A 25,850-nucleotide genomic window follows, 5' to 3' on the forward strand; every position below is an offset into this window, starting at 1 on the left:
CACTTGATATCTCAGTGCTTCTAGGTCCTCGTAATCTGTGAGATCTCTCTATTTTTCTTATTATTCTCTTATTGTCATCAACTCCTACATGAGTGAAGAAGGTTTGATCTACGCAGTGTGTGCTTGTGATCAGTTGTAACGTTCTACTTCATAGTGGATTATTGATCTGGACTAGGTCCCGTGGTTTTTACCTTTTTGAGATTTTTCCATATAAAAATCTCTTTTGTTATGTGGTTTATGCTTTAATCTATTTCATTACTTTATTATCCCATAATTCTGGTGTTAATTGGGAGGCTAGATCCTAAGATTTTGTGCAACTGCCCCCCAACATGTGCCTCGTGACTTTTTTAATAATGGAGGTTCAATACTACCGTTCAAGTAGTGTGGCTCACTAGAGTGTTGCATCAGCCTCATATTTGAGGCGTATGATGAGATGATGAAAATAGCCGACTGGGATTTCTCAAAAACAATACGGTGGAACACTTCAATTTTTTAGCTTCTCCATTCTAACGTGGGGGTTTAATAACACTTTTGCAAGTTGTGTGGTCATCCCAGTCTTTCATCCACCACCTTCCTTTGAAAAAATAAATAAATAAATAAGTCGTGTGGCCTACTTGAGTTTTGTATCTTCATTATTTTTTGACACACTGGTTAAAATGAGCAGGAAAAACGGACAGACGACTGGATTTCTCATAAAAATCATGATGAAATTAGCATGAAAAGCATATTCCATCTTTTAAGAGCATTTTGGACTGAAGAAATCCGGACCAATCCATTGCGATACGTTGGGATCTATTATTGTGTAATCGATGAGACTCATTAGTTAGCTAATTAATGAAGTAGGCGACAAATTTTCAAACAAAAAAGAAAAAAAAAGAAAAATGAAGGAAGGAACAGTAAAGACTGCTTGGTGTAGAAATACAGAGTCAAAGAACAACAGCATGGATGTCCATAAAAGGAGTAGCCTTCTTCTCTTCTCTGCGTGTGCTTAGAAGCAATGGCTTCCTTGTCTCTCCTCATCTTCCTTTTCTACTCGATCCTTTTCCTATCATCCTACTCACATGCCCAAACCTCTCCTCCTTTAGTCCAAGGACTCTCATTCACTTTCTACAGATCCAGCTGCCCGAACTTAGAAACAATTGTCCGAGATGAGCTCCGGAAAGTGTACAACGGTGACATCGGTCAGGCTGCCGGTGTACTTCGTATCCACTTCCACGACTGCTTCGTGCAGGTTAACATCCCACCATGCCTGTTATGCAAGTGTGCTCTTGCTACAAAAAGCACACAGGTTTATTATATGTGGGACATCTACTGTTTGGAGATCCAAATAGTTGATCTGATTGTAGAGCATGCCATGGACGGTGTCCATTAATTTTAGATGGGAGGACCACAAGCTCTATAAGATCAATGGTTTGGACCAACAAACCATGACCTTGCACATTAATGACACATTTGAGGAAAATCAATCACTATGATTCAATTCTATTAGATTTTTATTTTGAAGGCTGCATTCAGTTGCAATGAATTTCATGAAATTTAAGGATATTTGGTGCAACCAAAGGCAGCCTAAATAATCATCATCATCGTTGTCATTATCATCATCTAAGCTTTATCACAATTAATTGGGTAGGTCACGTGAATCACGTTCTTCTATTTCACTCTATGAAAGGCAATGACTTCAGTTAGACAGTTGCAACCTAAATAGTTTAATAATATGTAATAAACCTTTTTTTTTTAAAAAAAAAATATTTATTTTTGTGTGAATTGTTTTGGAATGAAGGGGTGTGATGCATCACTGTTGCTGGACGGGTCTGCAAGCGGACCGAGTGAGAAGAACGCGCCTCCAAACCTGACGTTGAGGCCTCAAGCTTTTAAGATAATCAACGACCTGCGTGCTGCCATCGAGAAGAGTTGCCGCCAGGTTGTTTCCTGTGCTGACATCGTCGCTCTCGCTGCCCGCGACTCCATTTTCTTGGTCTCTCTCTCTCTCTCTCTCTCTCTCTCTCTCTCTCTCTCTCTCTCTCTCTCTCAGTTTGTGACTAGTAGGGTTGGCAATGGTTCGACTACAGGATGTGCTGGGATTTAAGCCCATGCACAACTCGTTTGCTAATTTTCTTTGCCCTGTTCGGTAGACTCCAAAAAAATGCGCTGATCTCATTTTAGTTAATGGCAATTCTGTAGAGATCAATGTCTATAGCACACGATTCTTGTCAACTAAAATAAGATGGACTCATTTTTATACGTCTACCAAACAGTGCTTATGATTATTTATTTATTTATTTATTTTTTAAACCTAACTCCACCCAAGATCCATTCTTAACGGCCCTCCTAGCCTATACAGCTCGGTTTGTGCTCTTAATACAACCAGTTGGAATTGGATTAAGATTTTGCAACAAGTTTGTGCTAGATGTGATAGAGGAAATATTACATCATCTGCACTTGTAATATCAAACTTCTTATAAATTTTTAGGGCTAAATAACTCGTCTATGATTTGTCAAACCTATATATATATATATATATAACATCAAATTCTTAAAATATTATCAAGAATAACATGTCTACATGCTTCTTTAAATTTTTTTTTTTTTTTAAAATGTAATAAAGCATGAAGTAAAGCTTATTTCTAGTGTAGTGCTTGCAAGAAAAATAATATTTTGTGTGCATGCATCACAAGTTCTGAATTTTTAGCTTACACAACTATCATGTTCCAGAACCGGACTTGACACCATCATCTTTAAGCTCCTTGTATGCGGCACATGTCAATATGGGCATGTGCCATGCCACCATCCTTTTTAAGCTCCTTCCTAAATCTATTCCCTTTTCTTAGGTTTTGACTAACAGATAAAATAATTAATCCATGATCACATCACCTGGATACTTTGCCTGAGATAACATGGCCTGAACCATCTTTTCAAGCGTGAATTTGTCAGCAAGTAAACAGGAGAGCGGATTACGTGAGACCCCAACATCACCCAAGACGGTGAAGTCCTTACCATGGGGCCCACCTTGATATATGTATTATGTACCCATGCCATCCATCCATTTTCCCATATCATTTTCGGGCAATATTATTCCAAAAATGAAGCATATCCAGTTACCGGGTGGTTGACGATCCTACCATTAAAAACTTCTTAGTGCATATGTTAATGTTTATGTAGTGTTTATTTATTTATCATCAATCTGTTGCTAAGGTCACATAAGCCAAGTTAAAAAAAGCAAATATCAGCTTTATCCAAAACTTTTGTATTGTTTCTTATGGTGTGGTCCACTTCAGCCTGTGATCTGCCTCATTTTTTGGGTTCGTATCTTAAAATGAACGTACGGTGTAGATAAATTCATACATCATGGTGGGCCCCACAGATCACTGCTTGGACGGATCAACGTCCATGCCGGGGCAAAACACAATCCTCCTTTTTTTGGTATCGTGGGGGTGGTGGTCTTTAAAGAGTCAAGTCAAGATTGCTAGATGCTGTGTTAGATCGCCCGCCTAGGATAATATTTTTCATGTTTAGAATATGAATTTCAGGCCCAGCAACACCCAAGACATAACATGAGTCTGCTTGGGTAAGGTGCAAGAAGGATTGGTTCATTCGTCCCATAGTGGATATGACCCCAGAAAACATCCATCCAGCCACCAGTCATGGGTCTTTCTTGAGTTGATTGTGGACCGTTGTTTTATTAATGCTCTCAATCGGCTATTCTAGCCGTGCATATGGCTACGCCAACGATGAATATGACTGCAGGCAAGCACACCACCCTAATGAGAAAAGAATGCCCGGTTTTGAAAATGACTTGCCAACGGTCCGCATCCAATTTACATGTGTCCAATCTCATGATTAGACCAGCCTTTTTTTCGTAGGCCACCTTAGGCTCGGGTGTCCTGCGGACGCGGATTTTCACTGGCCAGTAGCTGCCCGACGCCAAAAATACGTAAATCTAAATATCATGTGACCACACCATAGGAAACAATAGTGCTTAAAAACTTTTGGACGGCCACAAAAGTATTGGATGAAGCTGATATTTATGTTTCCGTGTCACCTAATCAACAGGTTTGATGGAAAATAAACATTACAGTGGACTTAGGAACTTTTAATTGTGAGCATTCAGTCACCTCTATTTTCTTGTGGTGTGGTCCACTAAAGATTCAGATCTATTTCATTTTTTGGCTTCATGCGCTAAAATGATCTTAAAAAATAGATAAAAGGCATCGATAAAACACTTATATCATGCTGGGCCCACATGCCACTTCGCCACCGGTAGCGTCGGCAGGCAATCCACGTCCGCGTCTATGTTTGAAGCTGCCTGTCCTTTGACAAATATCACCGAGATTTCGAAATTCTCGCAAAAATGTAAAAAGATGTTACCGTGATATTTTCAAAATCTCTGCTTAAGTTTTGAAATTTTATGCGACTTTGAAGAAGAATTTAACTAAATGTTCTTATATTTTTCTAAATTTTAAAATTATTATTTATTCATAACAAAGATTTTTACCACAAAATTCCTCCAAGAACTGGATCTTACCAAGAAGATACTGTTGGGCTCTCAACGATGCAAAATGTAAAATTTTGAAAATCACCCGAGAAATTACTGGACGAGATTTCTCGATATGGCTGCCTAAGGGCTCTACCTTTAATAAAGTGTACAAGCGTCGGATGTAAGTCGCATTTAGAGCGGACGCGGATTGCGTCCTACCAGCGGTAAGGAGCTTTGAGCGGCCACCGTGATGTATGGGTCTTATCACACCGCCTATCCATTTTTAAATATCATTTTTGAGTATAAATCTAAAATGGAGGCATATACAAGGATCAAATGTACAGCACTACAGGAAGCAGCGGTGATAATGATTCTCACCGTTGAAACTTTTGTAGGGTCCATTGTGATATTTACTTTCCATCCAACCTATTTTTAAAGTTACATATACCCAGATGAAGAGAGAAAACACAAATTTCAGCTCCATCCAAAACTTCCGTCGCACCCAATAACTTTTCAACTGTAAGATTTAAACTCCCGCCGCCTAGTCCACTTGAACCTTGTGCCTGCCTCATTTATTGGATTAAACGCTAAAATGATACGTAAAAAATAAATTGACGGTGTCGATAAGACCCATACATCGCGGTGGACACTCAAAGCTTCTGCCCGTGACCAGCTGGAGACAGGCGGGGTAGGTTGCTCATCTGGTTGTCCCCTTAAAAATTGATTGATGGCCCAAAAATGGATGCTCCAAAATAAAAACACATCTGAAAGCCGAAAATCCCACTGATCGGGTGGCTGGATCTTTCTTGAACACTTGTGTGGATAACCCCAACCTAACAATCCAATGTTCGATATTTCTACAGGCAGGCGGTCCCAACTACCGGGTTCCCTTGGGCAGGCGTGATGGTCTGAGCTTTGCCACCCAACAAGCAACTCTGGACAACCTCCCGGGTCCCCTCAGTGATGCCTCGGTCCTTCTCGATGCACTCAGCAGGAAGAACCTAGATGCCACTGACCTCGTCGCACTCTCTGGCACCCACACGATCGGGATCAGCCATTGCACGTCGTTTGAAAATCGTCTGTACCCCACTCAAGACCCCACATTGGATCCGATCTTCGCTAGGAGCTTGTACACTCGGTGCCCGGCCCTAAACTCTACCAACACAACTAACCTGGACCTTCGATCACCAAACGTCTTCGATAACCAGTACTACGTTGATCTCGTGAACCGTCAAGGCCTTCTAACGTCTGACCAGACATTGCACACTGACAGCAGGACACGGTCTATCGTGACGAGCTTCGCGACTAACCAGACATTGTTCTTTGAGAAGGTGTCGTTGGCAATGGTGAAGATGGGTCAGATGAGTGTTTTGACTGGGACCCAGGGGGAAATACGTACCAACTGTTCCGCACGCAATCCTGTACGCACGATCCTGTCAACAGTAGTGGATGGTAATGATGAGACGAACGCAGCATTTTAATATGTTAATGTTTTAGGTGGGTTGAGTTGGAGATGTTGTAGCCTTGTATGGTTTTTCTTATGCTTGCTCTTTTTCTTTTCTTTTTTTCTTTTTTTTTTTCTTACCAACTTTTCTGGACAACTACCTACATTATATACATATGAAATAACAAGGTGCAATAAAGGATCCTAGTTAGAGCCAAATCTCTGATGATAACATGAGTTGGTTTGGTGGATTTTAGTCTGAATGGAGTCTTGTTGATTTGAGGGAGATTTTTGGTTCTTCTGATATCTAAATTCTTTTATTTTCTTAATACCCAATGGTAAAAAAACAGCAAATTCCTAAATCCTTTTTGTCCTATGCTGTTAAATGAGCTTTTAATTTTTCAAATTGCTAAACTTGTTTACCATTAAAGGGGCGTTTGGCTTACGGTGTTAAATGGGATTAGGTAGGATGGAATTGCATTTGGTACCATCCAAATTCCACCCTACTTCGGTAAAATGGAAAAGGCTAGAAACTTTTATTTCTTGGAATTGCTAAAAGACTAGGCAAGTGTTTTAAACCAAAGTTAAGGGTATTTAGGTAACTCACAAGGTAAAGATCTATACTCTTCATTTCAGAAGAGAAATGCCCTTGGGGGCACTATAGTGATAAGTTCTAGTGCTCCTAGTTGATTCACTTGACAAGTTCGATCCATTGATCTAAACTGTTCATCATGTCCAAAAACAAATTTCATGCAATACCATAAGTATATTACACCACTCAAGCAAACATTAACAATTTGATCAATAGATTTTAATATGGATGGTCAAGATCGTTTGCACAAAAGTAGCTCCAATTAACAAATTGATCCATCTATTTCTTAGGACACATCGTAGATTGCTTATGATTCTTCAGTATCATTTTTGTTAGCCAATCGTAACCATTTCATCCATGGCTTAGGAAAAGAATAGTTACAGAAGATAACACCAAATCAAAGACTCAGGGACTGACTAGGCCATCCAATCAGTGGATTTTTTGCCTTCTAACTCATGAAAACTGTTTTGGACTTTTAATATACAGTGCTCTAGTGTAATCCTAACGAGTAAGTCCTCAAACATCGATGGGTCACTTGTATGATCTCACTGCGTACCCCGGCAACTGATAGGATTAAGGGTCTTCCTCTACTCACAACTGTATCTAATCGCACTACTCTATGTGACAAGTTGTCCACGTTGCTGCCATTGTTGATGATGGTTTGGATGCTATTCTACTATCTTTCTCTAGTAATAAGAACTCATAGTATGCATCACTGAGAAAGAGAAAAAAAATGTACTCTTTCACTCAAACACATAAAAATATTGTTGTTTAATTCGGATGCATGGCTACATTAGTAAAAGACCCAAATTCATTTGACAAGCGTACCTAAGTCATAGTCAACTTGAATTGATTGGACACTTGTAACTCTAAGTAACAAACTAGGTAGATTATGATCAAACCTGTGAAGGTTGATCTTAATGGTCAGCCACTAATTGTTATAATGACCAATTGATTAAGAATGCAGGGGTTAGTTATTTAGAATGAGATTTTTTTGCCTTGATCTAAAGGCTTTTCTTAAAATAGTGATAGCAGATCAAATTTCTCAGTTAATTAAGAATGGATGGATAAGATTAAAAAAAATAAATTGATTGTTGATTTTATTGATTTGGGAGTAAGAAAGGTATAATCAACGAGAAAATTAACTTAAACTAAGGAGAGAAGAAAGAAAATACCTACTGCTGCTTGTGCTGGAAAAATAGTCATGGAAAAATGTCAAACGGTCGTGAGACGATCATGGTGTAAAGTCAGCCGGATGTGACTAGTAATCTACCAAGGACCCGGTGATCAGGGATCCAATAATGGTTGTTGCAGATATTTAACATATTCTTAAAGTGTACTGCAGCGATGACGTTATATATTATTGAATCTAAAATAATCTACGGGCTCTGACCTTGCTATAGTGTGGCCGGACAGAAGTGGAGTGTCTAAGCTAAAAGCTAAAAACTAAGGATAGCATGGTTACGCTGTAGAGAGATTGATTGTGGCAATGGCCTTAACTTTTGATCGAGTGTTGCTTTTATGCAAAGATTGATTGTGGCAATGGCCTTAACTTTTGATCGAGTGTTGCTTTTATACGCTTTTGGGAGACTATAGTTACATAGTAGTTTCCTTATAAATCTTTGGTCATGCAGCTTACATTGTAGTTTCTTTATGAGTCTTTGGTCATACACCGGCTATGTCATAGCAGGATCTACATTCCTTGCTGTATGGTGTTATCATGTATGATTGCTTCTAATTCCATATTGACTTTTCATTATTTGCTCATATTTCTTTGTTGTTCGAAAAATCATTTTTGTCAAGGAAAATTTTCCTTTTTATGGATCTACTTCTTATTTGGGACGACTATGTCATGTGTGAGTTGGATTATAAAGAATCTTCCATTAGCAGGTCCGCAAAACTTCTTGTAGATGCAAAAGGTCAAATGTGTCGTGCATGCACTAGTTATGTGTCTTTCGAATGATATTGTCTTTTTTTTTGTCGCAGACATGCATATGGCTCTAAGCAAACTTGATTTTGATGGGTTACGTGTTGTTGACTGCTGGGTCCTTGCGGCTTCTCTCTAACATGAATAGTATTACTTCCCACCATTGTTTATGAGTGCCCATGCGTGACATCTTCTCATCGAACAATGTGGACCGTGAAAAATTAGGTGTAAACAAAAACTACTATAGTTAGACCCCACATTCTTTCACTAGGGTTGCTCTTATTATGGGACCCATCAGTAATAAGTCTCGGGCCATGAAATGCGCTTATCATGAGTGGGTACCAATAATTGTTTGCTTGCAACGGTGGGCGCAGATGTTTGAGGGTCTCTTGCTAGGCCCATATATGTGTATCAGGTGGGCTTAAAACTATGGGATTGTTACCAAGAAAAACATTGCTTCTGGTGCCTCTTTAATAAAAGAAGAAAATTGTGTTTTGCTGCTCTCCCACTCTGTCTTTTTAAAAATGAAGGTAGATTGATCATAAAAGGGGGATCCAGGCAAAAGTAGTGGGGGCAGGATCCTTCAAAATCATGACTGCTTTCATGGTTTCTGCATTGTCGAGGTTCTATGGTTTTGACTGCTTTCATGATCTTCGCCTTTTCTCTGTTTTTCTCTTTTCATGGTTTGCATTTTTCCTTATCTTCTTTATATGGCTACACGTCCCCAACCATTAAAATTACGGCAGATGTACTCCCACCTTTTTACCCCAATGATCCCCAGTTCCAAGCATCCAAGTGACCCACCGAATCAGCTTCAATATATGTATTTGTATGTTGCCAAAGCTGAGCCAGAATCCAAGATCTCCCAAGTAGAACACTCGACGGAAAGAGATTGTCCGGGTGCATGGATCCTTTGAACATTTCCACCTAGATAAGTTCAACAATGGAGTTCTATGGTTTGCTGGAAGAAGTCCTTAACGCTTTCGTAGACTTTTCTAGAGGAACTGAACTCACAGAAAGAGCTTCAAAGGAAGATTTCATCATCCTTCAGAATCCGTTCAACTCTGCTTCATACGGTGACATTAGTACCATAACCACCAGCACACCCACTGTCTCGGCCTTTCACTAACCTACAAGGCATCCAAATTTTGAAACCCATGGAAGTTCTTAATGCCTTCAATAAAGGAGAATGATTCAGTCCTTTTTCTTTTTAATTAAAAGAATGAAAAAAAAAGAAAAAAGAAAAAAAAAGACTTAGATTATGATTCATGTACCCAGTGGCTTTGCTGATCAAACAATTGCAAACACCATCCAATCATATGAGTGATTTCCTCAATGAACTGTTGCTCATTTTCTTAGTCTTCCATTTGCAAACCAATACAAGCAATATCTGATGCAAATCGACCTGCTATATGTACTGTCCACTCAATTTTAGGAGACAGCAGCCCAGAAAAAGGGTCCGATGCAGAACACTTTTTGAACATCAGAGATCTTAAAACAATTACAACAACAACAATTAACAAAAAAGGAAAAAAAAAAAAAAAAAGAATCACCAAAGCATTCAGATTCACAAACCTTAGTATGAAACGGTTACACAATATTACTTGGAAGAAAATGAGGCATGATGATGACACTTTCATGCCTACAAGTTACACCACTACCTTTGAAAGAAATTGAACTTACACCCCCACAATGTTATGTACCCAAAAGGCGTGTTTGGCTCCCAGGAATGCATCCATGATATTTTACGAAGTTGATGGCAATTTCAAAGATCAACAGTCCAGATTAATCCTCTCTCAGACAAGGGACCACGTTATATATATTTCTGTTTGAGCGCCGTGCACATGAGGGTAACAATTTCACAAGAAATCAACCAATATACAGACTGAAGAATTCATTGCAAGAATCTCTGGTAGGATCTCCCAGCTCCCATTTCTCACACCCTGACTCCAGTGACGTGCCTCCAATCCAGCAGCCGGAGATTGCTGGCCTGAACTGAAAGTAAATTCGGACTCTGATGCAACATTGTCTAGTCCATTGTTGTCGATCGCCTCATTGACTTCCTCAAAGTAATGACCCAGGGAGATCTTCAATAGGTCCCTACCAATCTCCGGATCATCTTCATGATGGGATTTTTCCTCCTCAGTTAAGAGGAGAGATAGAGCAGCTGGTTGTAAAAAATGGATGTTTCACTGTGCTGCTTGACCGGTCGAGTGGTCTGCTCGATCGGTCGAGGACTGCTCAACTCAAAGTCCGGCAACCGGGTTTTTTATTGCTCGACCAGCCGAGGGTTACGTAGATTCAGTCTGGATTTGGTGCGGATTGCGTAAATTTGAGGCCGTTTTCGCAGATGTGCAGAAAGAAGTTGCCTAAACTATAAATAGGGGTCTTTAAGGCTTTTATAGGGTATTAAGAAGGCTTTCTAAAGCTATTGTACTAAGGTGTTTTCACGGCCAAGGTGAGAGAGAGAGAGAGAGAAGAGAGAAAGAGGAAGCTTGTGGAAGGGAGGATTCTACTCATAGAGGTGATCTACTGCGCAGTCGACGTCTCAGCACTTCTACATCCTCATGATTGGTGAGATCTCTTATTGTTCATCCACTCCTGCGTGACTGAAGAAGGTTTGATCCAAGCAGTGTGTATTTGTGATTGATTGTAACGTTCTACTTCATAATGGATTGTTGCTCTAGACTAGGTCCCGTGGTTTTTACCTCTTCGAGGTTTTTTCACATAAAATCTCTTATGTCGTGTGGTTTATACTTTGATTTATTTCATTGCTTTATTATATCTCATAATTCTGGTGTTTTGGGAGGCAAGATCCTAAGGTTTTTTGTGTAACGCTCCCAAAAAAGTGATATCAGAGCCAGGTTGGTTGAACGGAGTGAGATCAGTTCTGAATTATGAAAGGTGGCTCATCAAGGATGATCAGTCTCAATAGTTCTAACTGGACCATATGGAAGGCTAAGATGGAGGACTTGCTTTATTGCAAGGACTTGTATGCTCCAATTCTAAGCATATTAGCAAAGACAAATGATGTGTCAGATGATGATTGGAAGAAATTAGACCGAAAGGCTGTGGGGTTTATTAGACAATGATTGGACGACTCCGTATTCCACTATGTGTCTAGGGAAACCTTAGCCGCTAGCCTATGGCTGAAATTGCAAGTGTTGTATGAGAGGAAGACAGCCGACAATAAGATTTTTCTCAAAAGACGACTTGTGAATCTCAAGTTTAAAGATGGTGGTTCTGTGGCTGAACATATTAATGAGGTCAGCAACATATTGAACCAGCTCTCCGCTATGAAGATGGTTCTCGATGATGAACTACAGGCTTTACTAATGCTTAGTTCATTGCTTGACAGTTGGGAGACATTGATGGTGCCTCTGAGTAACTCCGCACCCGACGGAAAGGTATCCGTGGGACAGGTAATTATTTCTCTCCAATGAGGAAACAAGAAGAAAGTCTTAGGGGTTTACTCAACAAGAGGCCCTTGTGACATGAGATCGGGGGAGAGGAAAGAACAGAAAAGGTGAGAAGGCCTGAGATTGTAGACACCCCACCCATGCTAATATCTTGAGAAGGTTAAGACAGTCCAAGAACCATGATCCTATCCTAACCTCAAAACCTTAATTCGCATCCCAAAACCCTAATCCGAACCGAAAACCTTGATTCAAAGCTCGAAACCCTAATCCACATCCTGAAACCCTAATTCGAACCCCCAAACCTTAATCCGAACCCCGAAACCTTAATTCGAAACTCTAAATCCTAGCTTAACCTCAACCTAGACCCTAAACCTAGCCTAACCTAGATTCCAATCCGAACCTAAACCCTATTAGAATTAAAATATACATGCAATTGATTAGCATGAAAACCCACCTATTCAAACCCAAAAGTCTGAAAGAAGACTATCGGACAAACCAGTACACCAAACAAGGCCCACCGACCAAAGCCCGGCCCGGACCAGGCCCGGGTTGTAGTTTGACTACCGTTGGCGGTAGTTGGACTACCTCCGGCGGTACTCGGATTACTTCCACTCACGGGGCGCATGTGTCCTCCGAGCAACAGCTGTTTCTACGCCTAAAAGTCAACTTTCCTTTGGAATTACCCCTCTACCCAATCCTATTTACTATTTTACCAACCCCAAGAGCTAATGGGAGTATGCCACATGGCGTTTCTCTCTCCTCAACCACTCCCAAGCTGCCATGTCAGCTTTCACCCTTCATAGCCGCAAAAATTACCACAATACCATTGGAGAAGGCTATAAATAGCCCTCTCCTCTTCACAACAACACAATACACCAACTACCAAGAGAGGGAGAGAGAGAGAGAGAGAGAAGAAGAAGAAGAAGAAGAAGAAGAAGAAGAAGAAGAAGAAGAGAGTGAAGGAGGGAAGGAGCTGTCAATCCTTCAAGTTCTGATTTTTTAGCTACCCTCTAGCCCTTCTTCTTAACCTTTCCAACCCCTAAGTTTAGTCTAGTCTGGTCATGGTTCAGTCCATGTTTTAGCCTATTCAATTTTAAGATAAAGATCCATTCATCTCATACACAAGCATTCATCATGACATTTATTCCCTTCTCAACCCCCTGCTCCTCTAGATTTCGAGTAAACGTATGCTCTATGACTTACCGTACATCGGATCCGTCACATTAGAAATTCCTAGTAGTCTAGTTCACTTTTCTTACCTCGTTTGCATAAAATCATTTCATTCGCCTTCTAGACACGCCATTGGACGTATGCTCTGTGGCTTGCCAAAATCTCAGATCTTGCTACATCAGAAATTCACGTGTTTGCCTAGTCCCATCTTGACCACAACATCCATCATCCCTTGAGATTATTTTACCACACTAAGTAGAGACCGTACCTTTGTACGGGCAGAGAGGGTGCCTAACACCTTCCCTCTTTCTAACCGAGGTCCCTTACTTAGAATCTCGGATCGCAGACCAGTAGTCAATCTAAGGTAGGAGAATCTTCGAATTTCTCCAACCATGAGTATTCCGTGAGTTCTAGCTGACTACGGAATTCTAAGATTAAGTGACTAGTGGCGACTCCAAACTGACATCACACCCTCTCCTCTCCTTACACACACCCTCAAAGGACACCAAACCACTTCAAAATATCGCCAAATCAGCATGAGCACAATTTCCAGCTTTCACAGAATGACGACTCCACTAGGGACTTTGCTAGAGCACACTAGCTGAGACCCGACTCGAAAACGTGTGGTATTTCAATCTCAAGGAACATTCATCATTGTATTCATATAAAAAAAAAACATCTTTGACTACACTTGTTTGGCAATCAATCCTAGCCATGACTAGTCGATCACATGTAGATATGGAAAACCATGAGGAAGAGTCGGCAGCTCTGCCAGCTCCTAAAGCATCGGCATCGGCATCGACACCGGCATTGACACCTCCGACAGCTCCAATAGACTCACTAGCTAATGTAACCATGAATGAGATGGCCTAAAGTCTCCAAGCAATGCAAGAGCTATTGCTTCGCCTAGTGTTAAGCGCCACACCGAGCATGCAGGCGGCATAGCCTAGTGCTCAAAACAATTCAATCTCACAACCTCCATTTGCTTCCTCCCTTCCTCCTCTAGGAAATCCCATTCTACCTTTCCCTACAGAATCAACACAAGATCACCAACATCCTCTTCCTAGTAAGAGATCTAGTCAATTCCAAGGGGCAAAACCCCTCTCATATGGTCCTTCTTAACTTGCACAACTCCAAGAGCAATTGTGTGATGTGCAGAGGAAGCTATGGAAGCAGCAAGGGGTGGATTTTTCATCCATCAAGTTCAGGGATCTTTGCCCCTTCACTGATGCAAAGGTACCTCAAGACTTCGAGGTACCAAAATTCAACAAATATGATGGTACAGGGTGTCCTATGGACCACTTAAAGGCATTTTGTGGAGAGCTTAATACTCTGGCAGGTAATAATGGAGCGTTGATCCGTTTGTTTCAAAAATCCTTGAAAGGCGATGCGTTAGATTGGTACACGTCATTAGACTACCATCAAATTAAGACTTGGGAACAACTTTCTCAGGCTTTCATTGATCGTTTTATGTACAATCTTAATATAATGCCCAAAAGGATAGATCTTGCTGCCATAAGGCAAAGGAATGATGAGTCATTATCAACTTACGTTGGACGGTAGCGGGCCATGGCCATCAAAATGAAAATACTCATTAATGACGAGGAGCAAATCTACATGATCATCCTCTCAAACCCGAGTATCTCTGGATACCTCATCTCCTATTCATATGCCAACTTTACCCAACTCATCCATGCTAGAGAACAAGTCGATGTCGGAATAAGAGCTGGGACGATCTCCCCTTGGTGGCCTCATCAGGCCTCGCTAATACAACGAATAGTGGAAGGAAGGCCTATTGGATATGAGAACAAAGACAGAAGTGTTCCTAACCTCCATCCAACAGAAGAAGTCAATCTTATCACCTCTACCCAAGGCGCTCGATTCGCCCTCAAGAGGGACGATGACAACAACAACAGTAAAGGGAGAATCTTCAGTATCCCAATCATGGTCAGCAGATGGGAAGGGCATGAAAGCCTAGGCAGTTTACACCGATAGCCCAAACTTACAGCAAAATACTAGTAATGCTAGTCCAAAGGCAAATACTTACTCCTCTACTAGCTAAGCCTCTACCAAACCCTCTGCCACCAAATTATAATGAGAATGAGGACTGTACATACCACCAATCCCGAGGCCACATAACGGACCATTGTTTCACCCTGAAAAATGCGGTCCAAGATTTGATTGATAACCAAAGGATTGTGATTACCTCTCCTATTGTTGCCGTCACCAGCTACATCCTCCAGAATTCCTTGCCAACGTATCAAGTATGCCCCAACCCATCAGGAACCCCTATCAACGATATCATTCAGGGAGAATCACCTTGTCATCCAGTCCAAGGCATCCATTCAATCATCGCAAACCCAACACCGATACTCCTAAGTTTACAAGGGGCACACCCTGCCAGTTCAATCTCTTCGCTCTTAAATATGCATAGGGCATCTCCAGCTGGTCCAGTCTCCATGTCCCCAAGTCTATAAGGGGCGCACCCTGCCAGTCCAATCTCTTCACTTTTAAATATGCAAGGGACATCTCCAGCCGGTCCAATCTCCATGCCCTCAAAGTCATCCCCAATCAATCCAATCCATACATCCTTTGTCTCGCAAGGGGCACATTTACTTATCCGACCCTTGCTCCAACTGTCATGCTCCAAGAAAAATCTCCTTTCTTGATCAACATACCACATGCCCTAGCAAAATCAGGGCCTAGCTTCAATCATGCGGTAACTTTTTAGGAAGGACATTTTGGTACTCAAAGGATTTACCTAGCTCTACTTAGTCTTTAATCCTTTAAATCCCGAAGCATCAACTATCACTTTTCAGGTTTTTGACATCATAGCTTCATTTCATCTTCTCCTTGATCGGTCTTAGATCCATAGAGTTAAGGCTCTCTCTTCAATTCTTCACCAAAAGGCCAAGTACATTTTCGGAGACAAGGTGCTGACCGTTCTGGATGATCTTGAACAAATCTTTCCAATTAAAGCAGTCAACCATCAAGAGTTAGATATCTCGATCATAAACATACAATGCTCTGATGAGGATATCGCATACCATAGTCTCGAGTTCGAGACTGTGAATTGCATGCCTCTTACATGTCCCATCGGATCAAAGTATATCTTCTCCTCAATCGAGCACCAACATTTTTATTTTCAGCTTGAATATCAAGAAAATGTAGGCATGACAAGACTACGATATCAGCCTCTTAGGGGTGAGGTACCAAAGCACAAATAGATCGAAGGAGGGCAAAGTCGGCAAGAGGAGGATGATTCCTTCAGCCACACATCAATCAAATCCATCAAAGAAGGGATCATCTGTAAGACCCGTATCTTAGTCCGTACCATTCTGAAGGTCCCCGCGATCCTCCCTGTCAAATTCTGGTGACACGCAACCTATAGCCGACATTTGCGCGCGACCCTGAGTCACACATTGTCAACCCAAGTCGACTTAACCCGAGACTTGTACCCTAGCAACTGCGTCGTCGCTGCGGTTCCTACGCCGCGTCTCATGCACCAAGGTAATACCAGGCCAGGAGATGTAGGCCCCCATTTAGTTTGAGGAAAATGCCGCGCATTTGTAATTCTAAGAGAATCTCTACCTAATATATCCCATCAATCCCATCAATAGTCAAGTACACGTTAAGTACACCCGTCACTCAACACATCACTTAACCCATCATAACCTATACCTCTCTTACACAAGCAACCCCAAAAGTCAACAAATTTCTTACACAACCCATTTCTCTCTCCTATCCATCACTCCATTCCATCTCCTCTCTCTCTTATTTCTCCCTTATCTTCCAAGCAACCCAAAAAAAAATCCCATTTCCAAGCTCTTCAAACCTCCAAGAGATTTTTGTGTGTGGCCCACTTCCTACCCTCTCATCTCCCATCTCAACCCTCCATACTTCATCACCTTCCATTTATATCGAAGCCAAGGAGTTTAGCGTTCCATCGGACCAAGAAGAAGAGGCAGTGGGTGATCTTGGATCCACTTTTTTATCTTTATTTTTTATAATTTAAGGGCCCACATATGGTGGGATCCACCTTGATGTATGCTTGTATCCAAGAGGGGCCCATAGTGGCGGGGCCCCTCTATCATCGCCGATCTCTCTCCTTCTCTCTTTCTCTCCCTCTCTCTTTCCCTATGATCAATGGCCCATCTATGATGTGTGTATTCTATCCATGCTGTCCAACAAGTGGGCCACCTTGATCCCGATTTGGGGCTTGCATGACTGAACGATCACACAGGCCCGGATGAAAGGGAAAAATAAATATCAGCTTGATCTAAATCTGGTGGCCCACTACGTGGGACCACCATGATGTATGTGCATCATCCAAGCTAGACGGTGGGCTCGACGCTGAATATATATTATGTAAATATATATATATATATATATATATATATATATATATATATATGGTATGTATATATACATATAGATATATATTTGTACGTGTGGGCTCCATGTGAGACCCACCTGTTTTGGGAAATGGATTGGCTGGTGTAATGTTGATCAGTAGCTAGTTATACGATTGTTGTATGCAGCAATTGCGGTGGGCCACCACCTGGCACCCACCTTGATGATGCATTACATCCACCATCCAGCTCATGGATGGTGGGTCCCAACCATAATGCATGTGTATTATCAATGCCGTCCACCCGTTTCATCTGGGCCATCCATCTGTTGGACGGCCAGCAGCTAGACGCTACCCCAAGACGTCAGCAAGTTCTATGGGTCCCAAGAGATGTATATGTTATATCCAGCCATCCAGATGGTGGGACCCACTACTGGACTGACGTCAGCAAGATCAGTGGGTCCCACGTGTGGTATGTGTTAAGTCCAAACTATCCATCCACCATAGGGCCATGTGATGTATTTGTTTCGTCCACACCGTCTAGACAGTCCTGGACGATGCTGGACAATATTTAGATGGTGCTGATTTACCTAGACAATGTTTGGATGGTGCTGATGTACTTGGATAATGTTTAGATAGTGCTGATCATCATTGATGGGCCATGTGCCCCATGGAATGATAGTATACAGTGATACACATGTTACACCTACAACTATTGAAATGATTTTGGTGTGGTCCTAGCCCAGTTGAGGCCCATTGGTGCGGCCCATCCATGAGGCCCATTATGATGTATTTTTGGCTCATGAGCGGGGCCCACCTATTCGTATTGTTAGGCCCATGTCGCATGGCCCATTTGATGTGTTGAAGGCCCAGATACGTGGCCCATTTATTATATATGAGGCCTAAGCAGTGTGGCCCACTTGTTATATATAGGCCCACATATGAGGCCCATGGTGATGCATTTACAGCCCATTTGATGAGGCCCATTACGATAGGTTAGAGGCCCATGGGATGAGGCCCATTGTAATGTATCCGAGGCCCATGGGCACAACCCATTGGGATGTATCTGAGGCCCATGGGCAAGACCCAATATGATGTATTGGAGCCCATTGGCGAGGCCCATTGTGATGTATTCGAGGTCCATGAGTGTGGCTCATTGTGATACATTCGAGGCCCTTGTATGAAGCCCTAATGCGATGTATGTGAGGCCCACGAGTGAGGCCCAGTGTGACGTATGTGTGGTCATTACGTTGTGTATGAATCCTTATGTAGGCCACTCCTTGGGAGCAATGTTGGTTAGATGTCCACATTAATGGGCAATGATGGTTAGATGTCCTCATTGTGACCTTCCCCTAGGCCTTGTTAGGCCCATTTGCATCACTCTCCAAGTGGGTTGACCCTAATTATTGGGCCCCATTTACATGTTCCATCTATTCTCATTGGGCTATCCCAAGAAGTTGGGTCCCCATTGGTTGTTAGTGGGATTACTTCTTTTATTTTTGAAGTCCATCTAAGACTCATTTATGTCCCCTAGGGCATCTAGCGGGCCATGCAATAGTATGGTAAAGGAACCCTTTTCGGATCCCTAAGATTGTGGGTAGGCCACTCAGGCTCAACCTTGATATAAGGGGAATACATGATCATCATAATATGTTTAGTATAGCTCCACTATCCATGCCCATATGCATCATATATATGCTTGATATGAGGAGTGATTAATCATAGCACATGTCATTGGGCAGATTATTATGGTACTCCCTGATAGGGAGAGTTACCCACATGAGTGCACGATACGCGCTGGATTGTTGCATGATTGGATAGTGTGATTCATGCATTTCGCATTGTGTGACATGATTACTATACGCCTTAGTGACATCAGGGCTGTAGCCTCCACAGGCCTATTGTGTTTAGCAGGATTAGACACCAAAAATTTTATTCTACATGGAGTGCTATAGAGGTCCCTGGGTGAAATTTCCTAAACCCTTATGGTACCAAGAGGTTACTCCAACGTGTAGATCGAGTGGATGCATAAGCGCCAAGTGCCGATTACCAGAAGGTTATGCTTTTCATTATGTCTTGGTTGGTTGGAAGGGAGTATGGCCTTACCCTCTCTAGAGGAGGGGGCAAAGCTAGGGTGAGTTAGACCAGCTTGAAGAATGGGTCCGCTATCGACGAGCCAAGCCTGATATTGACAGGCGGATAGTGAGGTCTCTTCCACTCACCTTGTTGCGCGCGATGGGATGGCAATTTGGTTTGGAGTGTAGTAGACCACGGTGATATTCCAGAGTTGAGTTGTATTGATATGTGGACTCAGATGAGGATTGGTATGCTTGAGTTGCATCTTACATTGCATGGCCTTAGTATGGCTGACATCATTCATGCCTTGCATCGCATAGCCTTGGTACAACCAATAATGTTCATGGATTCATCAGTATATTCCACATTACTCCGATATTGCATAATTGTATTACTACATTATGCACACACTTTCACCACCCTCTAAGCTTTCTATAAGCTTATACACGACTGTTGTGTGTAAGTGACATTGGACCGTAGCAGCGCTGAGGTAGGAGTGCATAGCAGATCATCTTGGAGCTTTCAACTATCATCATTGTATTTCCCTTTATGCACACTATACTTACAAGTTTTTTTATCATGGTGAAAATGTGATAGAGTTTTTGGTTGTTGTTTGTGGGTTATGCCTTTGGTTATGCTTATTACGAATCAAACCGATGTTGAAAATCTGTTTCGAATAAGAAACAAATGCATTCGATTTGGAGAAATTTATCTTATTCGAACATAACAAAGAGAGTATATGAAGAACAGTCATTGTATTATTAATACTGAGTTCATTTACATCCTTTAGTATCCCTTGATTCTAAGATAAATCATCTGAAATACATAAATTGAAATTAACAAAGTTTAAATGTCGAATCTCGAATCCGGCAGCATTTCGACAATTGCTTCGGTCATCTCCTTAGGAGGAATGTTGTACCGATTTGATCATTCGACTTCTTCCCTTTTGAGCTTGTCCCTTGCATAAAAGGAGAGCTTGGAGCAATGAAGATCGAATTGGATGATTTTGGCAGCATTTTGACCCTTTTTATAATTGGCCATGCGATGACCTGGTTGCACGACTCACGCAACAAGTTGTTGGTTGTGCGACCCGTGCAACCAATCTCTTACTTCCCCTTCTCACCTTCAGTCTTCCTTTAGAGTTCTTCTCCTCGTTTAAAATTCTTCTCCCCTCCAAATGATAGGGGGAATGGGGTATTTATATGCCCTCACACGTGCGAACCCTCGATCTTTGAGCCATGGGCCCCACCTTGTATCAGATCTGATCGTTCATAACGATCCACTTCTGATCTTTGTTGCGCGAGTGGGGTATTTATATGCCCTCACACGTGCGAACCCTCGATCTTTGAGCCATGGGCCCCACCTTGCATCAGATCTGACCGTTCATAACGATCCACTTTTGATCTTTGTTGCGCGACTCACGCAACAAGGAAATTAGTTACATGATCCACACAATGGAGGAACTACGTTGCACGGTCCGTTTAACGAATTACTACTGAACAAGGTGCTTGATCTTTTTCTTTCTTCCTCATTCTTCCAACTCCCTTTTGATCTTCTACCCCTTCAATCTTTCTTCATTATTTTATGCTCCAACTGATGCCCTCTTGATCCTTTCTTTATTCACTAGAATCAAAGAATCAGGATCAACCTTAAAAAATCTAGACGTCCTGAAGCTATTGTGTGACTCGCGCAACGGACGCTCGAGTACCATACTCAGCCCCGTCTCTATTAATAGTCGGATTTGTTTTATATTCTCACTTTCATTCCATGCAACGAAGCTCTTGTTTCTCTCATTCCTTCTCACGCAAAGAGTGCCAGTTGCGCGACTCGCACAATGTATTTACGTTCACGTAAGGAATCCATGTATTGCGCCGCCCGCGCAACTTTGGATCCGTTGCGTGACCCGCGCAATCGCTATTTAGCCAATTTCTCAGACTTAGCCAATTTTTTGAACCTCTGCATTTCACCATGGCCCACACAAAAAGAACATATCTTCTTCTCAATCCTCCCACTGATCAACCTTCCCACCAAGAATTGCGAAACCTTACTACATCTTTTCAAGCGGTGGAATCTTCAGCCGTAGAATCCCTAACATCTCTCGTCCCACCTTCATGCAAGCATTTTAAAACGACCACTACGCGCCCTGCTTACATTAAGGAGCCAGTGCTCTCCACTTTTGACTTCTCTGAACGCATCAAAACACTACCATCCCCCATCCATAAAGCCATCGCAATGGATGATCTTGAAAGACCTCCCAAACATGGTCATGAATATGACTGGGAGCAATGGCTGAAGACAACAGCGCACCATCAGACTATCAGCAAAAAGCCTCCTACCAGGGAAGATACTCCTCCCCCCTCTCGACCAAAGAAGAATTGCAGGAACAAGGCTCAAGAATTTCAGGAGAAAATCAAAGAGCACAACCAGAAGAAACTTCATAACTCTTGGGAATCAGTCCGTGCGATCGAGGGTATTATAAAATTGATCCCAGTCAGCATCCATCGTCACCATTCCATACTGAATTGTGAGCCTAGGGATCATCTGAATGCAGAAAGATTAGCTTATACGGAGTCTTGGTCATTCAGGGAACCAAGACTACTGGAAGGCATTTTGCAACCAAGAAAATCGAGACAACAGATCAGTCACATTCACTCTATGATTTTCCTCACCCCATCCTACTATCTCCATAGCCTATATCCAATCTATTTTTATGAGACACTCCAGCAGTGTTTCAGCAACCGTCGCCTTATCTAGAGTCCGGAGGAGTTCAGAACAAGAGGTCTCTGGACTCCCCGCAATTATTACTCTGAATGGGTCGTAGCAATTCTAGTGAAACATGCGGGGATTTTGTCTAAGATTGACATCTACACTGCAATTGAAGCAACATCTCATCCTTTGAATAAGGAATCCTCCATTCTGAAGGCTTTTCTCAACTATTGGTGCCCTTCTACCAATTCTTTCCACCTTCCCAAAGGCGAAATGAGCATTATACTCTGGGACATTCATAGGATCACCGGTCTGCCGATAACCAAAAAATTCTTTGATGAATTTGTCCCCACTAATGATGAGCTAGCCTTTGTTTCTTTGCCTGATCGCATCGCCTCCATCTAAAAAACAACCACTGAACTCTTTAAAGAGATGTCCAAGTTTCCGAACATCCATAAGATTCACCCTATGCAATGGCTAGCTCATTTCAGCAGAGCTCTTCAGTAATTTTCTATCTTTTCAAATTAACATTTTTATTGCATCTTGATACATAATCTCGATTTCACCTGCTTCCCTTTTTCTTCTAGGTTTAACGGTAACCATTCGCGAGAACTAGAACGTCTTCGCAGGGGCATGAAGGAACACACTGAATATTCGATTTATGAGGAACTTGCAACGTTTATCGCTTACTAGCTGAGCATAGTGGTTTTTCCCAGCTCTAAGTCAACAGATGTCATCCACCCCTCATTGTTTATGGTAGCCGGTGCTATGGCTGAAGGGGTCAAATACTCCCCTGCTCCTCTTGCTCTATGCTCAATTTACAGAGGTTTCAGAGAGATTGCTTTCGCATAAAAAGTCCCTTTGTTGGCTCCGCTTCTACCTATATGCCATGACATTATTTTATCGACTGGCTTGGTGTTTATTTCCCTTGGACCTTTGAAGTGCCAGCGAAAGCTTACGTCCATCCTTCTTATATTCCTCTTTGGTTTTTCCAAAAGAGAGCCATGGCGAAGAGGTCCTATAACTAGGTGAAAGATGCCATCTCCTCCGATGCCAAGATTAATTACTTTCATTTTTTGTCTGCCTCATTACACGACGGACACAGACAAGGTGAATACAGAATCACTTGCTATGGGAGAAAGGGGATTCTTTCTGTCGATTAGATCGTGTAGTCTCCCATTAAGGGAGGGGATAGAATTCTGGAGAGAACCATACTATCCTAACCATTTTGCTCGTCAATTCGACTTCAATTAGGTAGTTCCTAAAGACTGCAGACTTGTAACTCGAAGAATGCGAAGTTATGGCACTGGCCCATTTAATTGGGTGATGGTCTAGAAGCAACTGTTAGGCCGAGCCAATTCTTCTTTCATCGTCCTAGGCTGCGACCGTATTCCTCGAGCTTCGTAAAACCACATAAGATAGTGGGTTCCCAATCATATTTGGTAAGGAAATGTCTACCTATATGGCTTCCACCTCCTAGGCTCAAGGATTGCACAATTGAAGAGGGAGTAGGCTACATAGTGGAGACCAGTATTCTCCTTTTATTGGCCATCACTATGTCAAAATATCCGTAGATGAACCTATCTGTGAAAAGAAGCCTGACAATACTCTTATAGGGTGGATAGCTTATGGTGACGTTTGTGAATTTGAAAAAGTTCCTCTCCACCATTTAAGAAGAGAAGTCATAGAAACTGTTTCCCCTTCGCAATAGAACATTGCCAATCTTCAAGACCGGCCAACCTCGTCTACTCATCCTCAACATCAGTTGACCTCTCCTCCTGCCCCCAGGACTATCCATCCTAGTCCTTCGCCAATGACACGATCTTGAATGCGTACTCAAGCTTCTCCCCAAGAAGGGACCATCGCCTCTGCTTCTCCAGTCTTAGCCAGTGCAGATTCTCAACCGGAAAGCAACCAGTATCTTCTTTTTAAAGGGAAACAAGTTTTTATTGAAGAATCTAGCGATGGAGGTTCAGACGGTGAAGGTTCAACTTCTTTGTCTGGAAATACTATTTCTCATGAATATGAGGCAGAAGGAGAGAATCAAGACGATGACTATGAAGAAGGGGAGGTTAATATTAGTGGTGAAGAGGATGTCATTGCAGAAGATGTTCCTACCGATGAAGGACATATCATCCCGACCTCTAAAGTTGTTCCTGTAAAGACTTCTCCCATTGCGGGGGAAGAAGAAGACGAACCCCTAGACTACGGGGAATATGAATATTCACCATGTAAGAAAATCTTGCTATTTTTGTTTACTTTTATTCTTTTCTCATTTCCTGTCTTACATATTTTATTTCAGGTGATCACATTGTCAATATGGAGGCAGATAGTACTTCCCCTTATAGATTTACCTCCCATCGTACCAGCGGCTTCACTAAGATTCTCGATGCCCCCACGGGCAGTGGCACATGAAGTTACTTTTCCAGTGGAATCAACTGATCTGCCAACTCCAACAACCAAAGATTCAAGCACGGAGGCCAGAGCGCCTTCTTTTACTAATATGTTAGGAACTGGTTCTTCTATGGTCCAGGAAGTTCCACCTCCTGTCAGTTGTACTTCCGCAGTAGGTGTATATATATATATCGATTACTTTATCAAGATTTACACATCTTTTAGCCCTGTTATCACTATTCTGAATTCTTTTCTTCTTTATATTATAGGAACTCCTCCTTGTAGTGGGACAACAAGCTCTAAAATTGTAGCCACTGCATCTGGCAAAGGTTCCCATACACAAAATGCTTTTAATGAAGAACTCCATGTCGGCAATAGTTCATATTTTCAAGGATCCTGAACAATGGTCGGATTTGGATATTGCCATCAAAATCTTGGAAAGTACTACAAAGATGGCGAAGATCAACATTTCTACCATGCGTGATTCTCTCTTCAAATTCCGTGATTCAATAATTTCTTTAGCATCAGCGGAAAATGTCACCATTGCACCTGAGATATTGGAATACGGGAAGCAATTAGCACTTTCCAAGGAAAAGGCTTCCCTCATCACTTCTGTTATTTCTGAATTTAATCAAGAACAATTAACCCTTTAAGAACAGTTGAAGGCTTGTGCTGATGATAAGTCGATGATTCAGGACAACATTGCTGCCCTAAAAGAAGAAATTTCACAGCTGGAGTTGAAAGATCATACGAAAGAATCAACCATGAAGGAAATCGAAGAAAAGATACAGGTCAATATCCAATCTGCTGAAGCTGAGAGATTGGAACTACTTAGGAGTGAAGATATGATCACATCCTTAGAAAACAAGCTGGATGGAATTCCTGATCAGGTAAAGATCATCCTTGAAGAAAAAAATCAAAACATGCCACAGCCCAAATGCAATTAAAAGAAGATTTGCAGAAGTACATGGGAATATTAGGAATTACAGAAGAATTTTGAAATAAAATTTCTTTTGTATATTTTTTTAACATATAATTTCCTTTGACTCTCAGCATATATTAAATGAAGACATGATGATATTTTAAGATATTTTGTTCTTCCATAACTTTTTACATCATAGATCATTTCAAGCATATTTATCTATGCAATAATCTTGATATGATATTCAACGAAGAACTGATATAAAATCATCAACATACTATAATTGTTAGTATGGGATATCCTATATGATTTTTTTTTTTGTTTTGATAGGTAGTACTCGGTTTCAGTTTAGTTAGATAATCACACATAGTTTAA

At 41.6% G+C, this 25,850-nt stretch overlaps 1 protein-coding gene across 1 annotated transcript; it reads left to right on the forward strand.

The window, feature by feature from the left end:
* Positions 1 to 960: 960 nt before the first annotated feature.
* LOC131237324 (peroxidase 12-like) lies at positions 961 to 6,015 on the forward strand. The gene is made up of 3 exons (XM_058235033.1): positions 961 to 1,231; positions 1,781 to 1,975; positions 5,338 to 6,015. Exons 1-3 carry the CDS (start codon positions 998 to 1,000, stop codon positions 5,953 to 5,955), a joined length of 1,047 nt encoding a protein of 348 aa, XP_058091016.1. The 5' UTR covers positions 961 to 997; the 3' UTR covers positions 5,956 to 6,015.
* Positions 6,016 to 25,850: the final 19,835 nt, after the last annotated feature.

Source organism: Magnolia sinica, chromosome 2, assembly GCF_029962835.1.
Source record: "Magnolia sinica isolate HGM2019 chromosome 2, MsV1, whole genome shotgun sequence".
Taxonomy (NCBI): domain Eukaryota; kingdom Viridiplantae; phylum Streptophyta; class Magnoliopsida; order Magnoliales; family Magnoliaceae; genus Magnolia; species Magnolia sinica.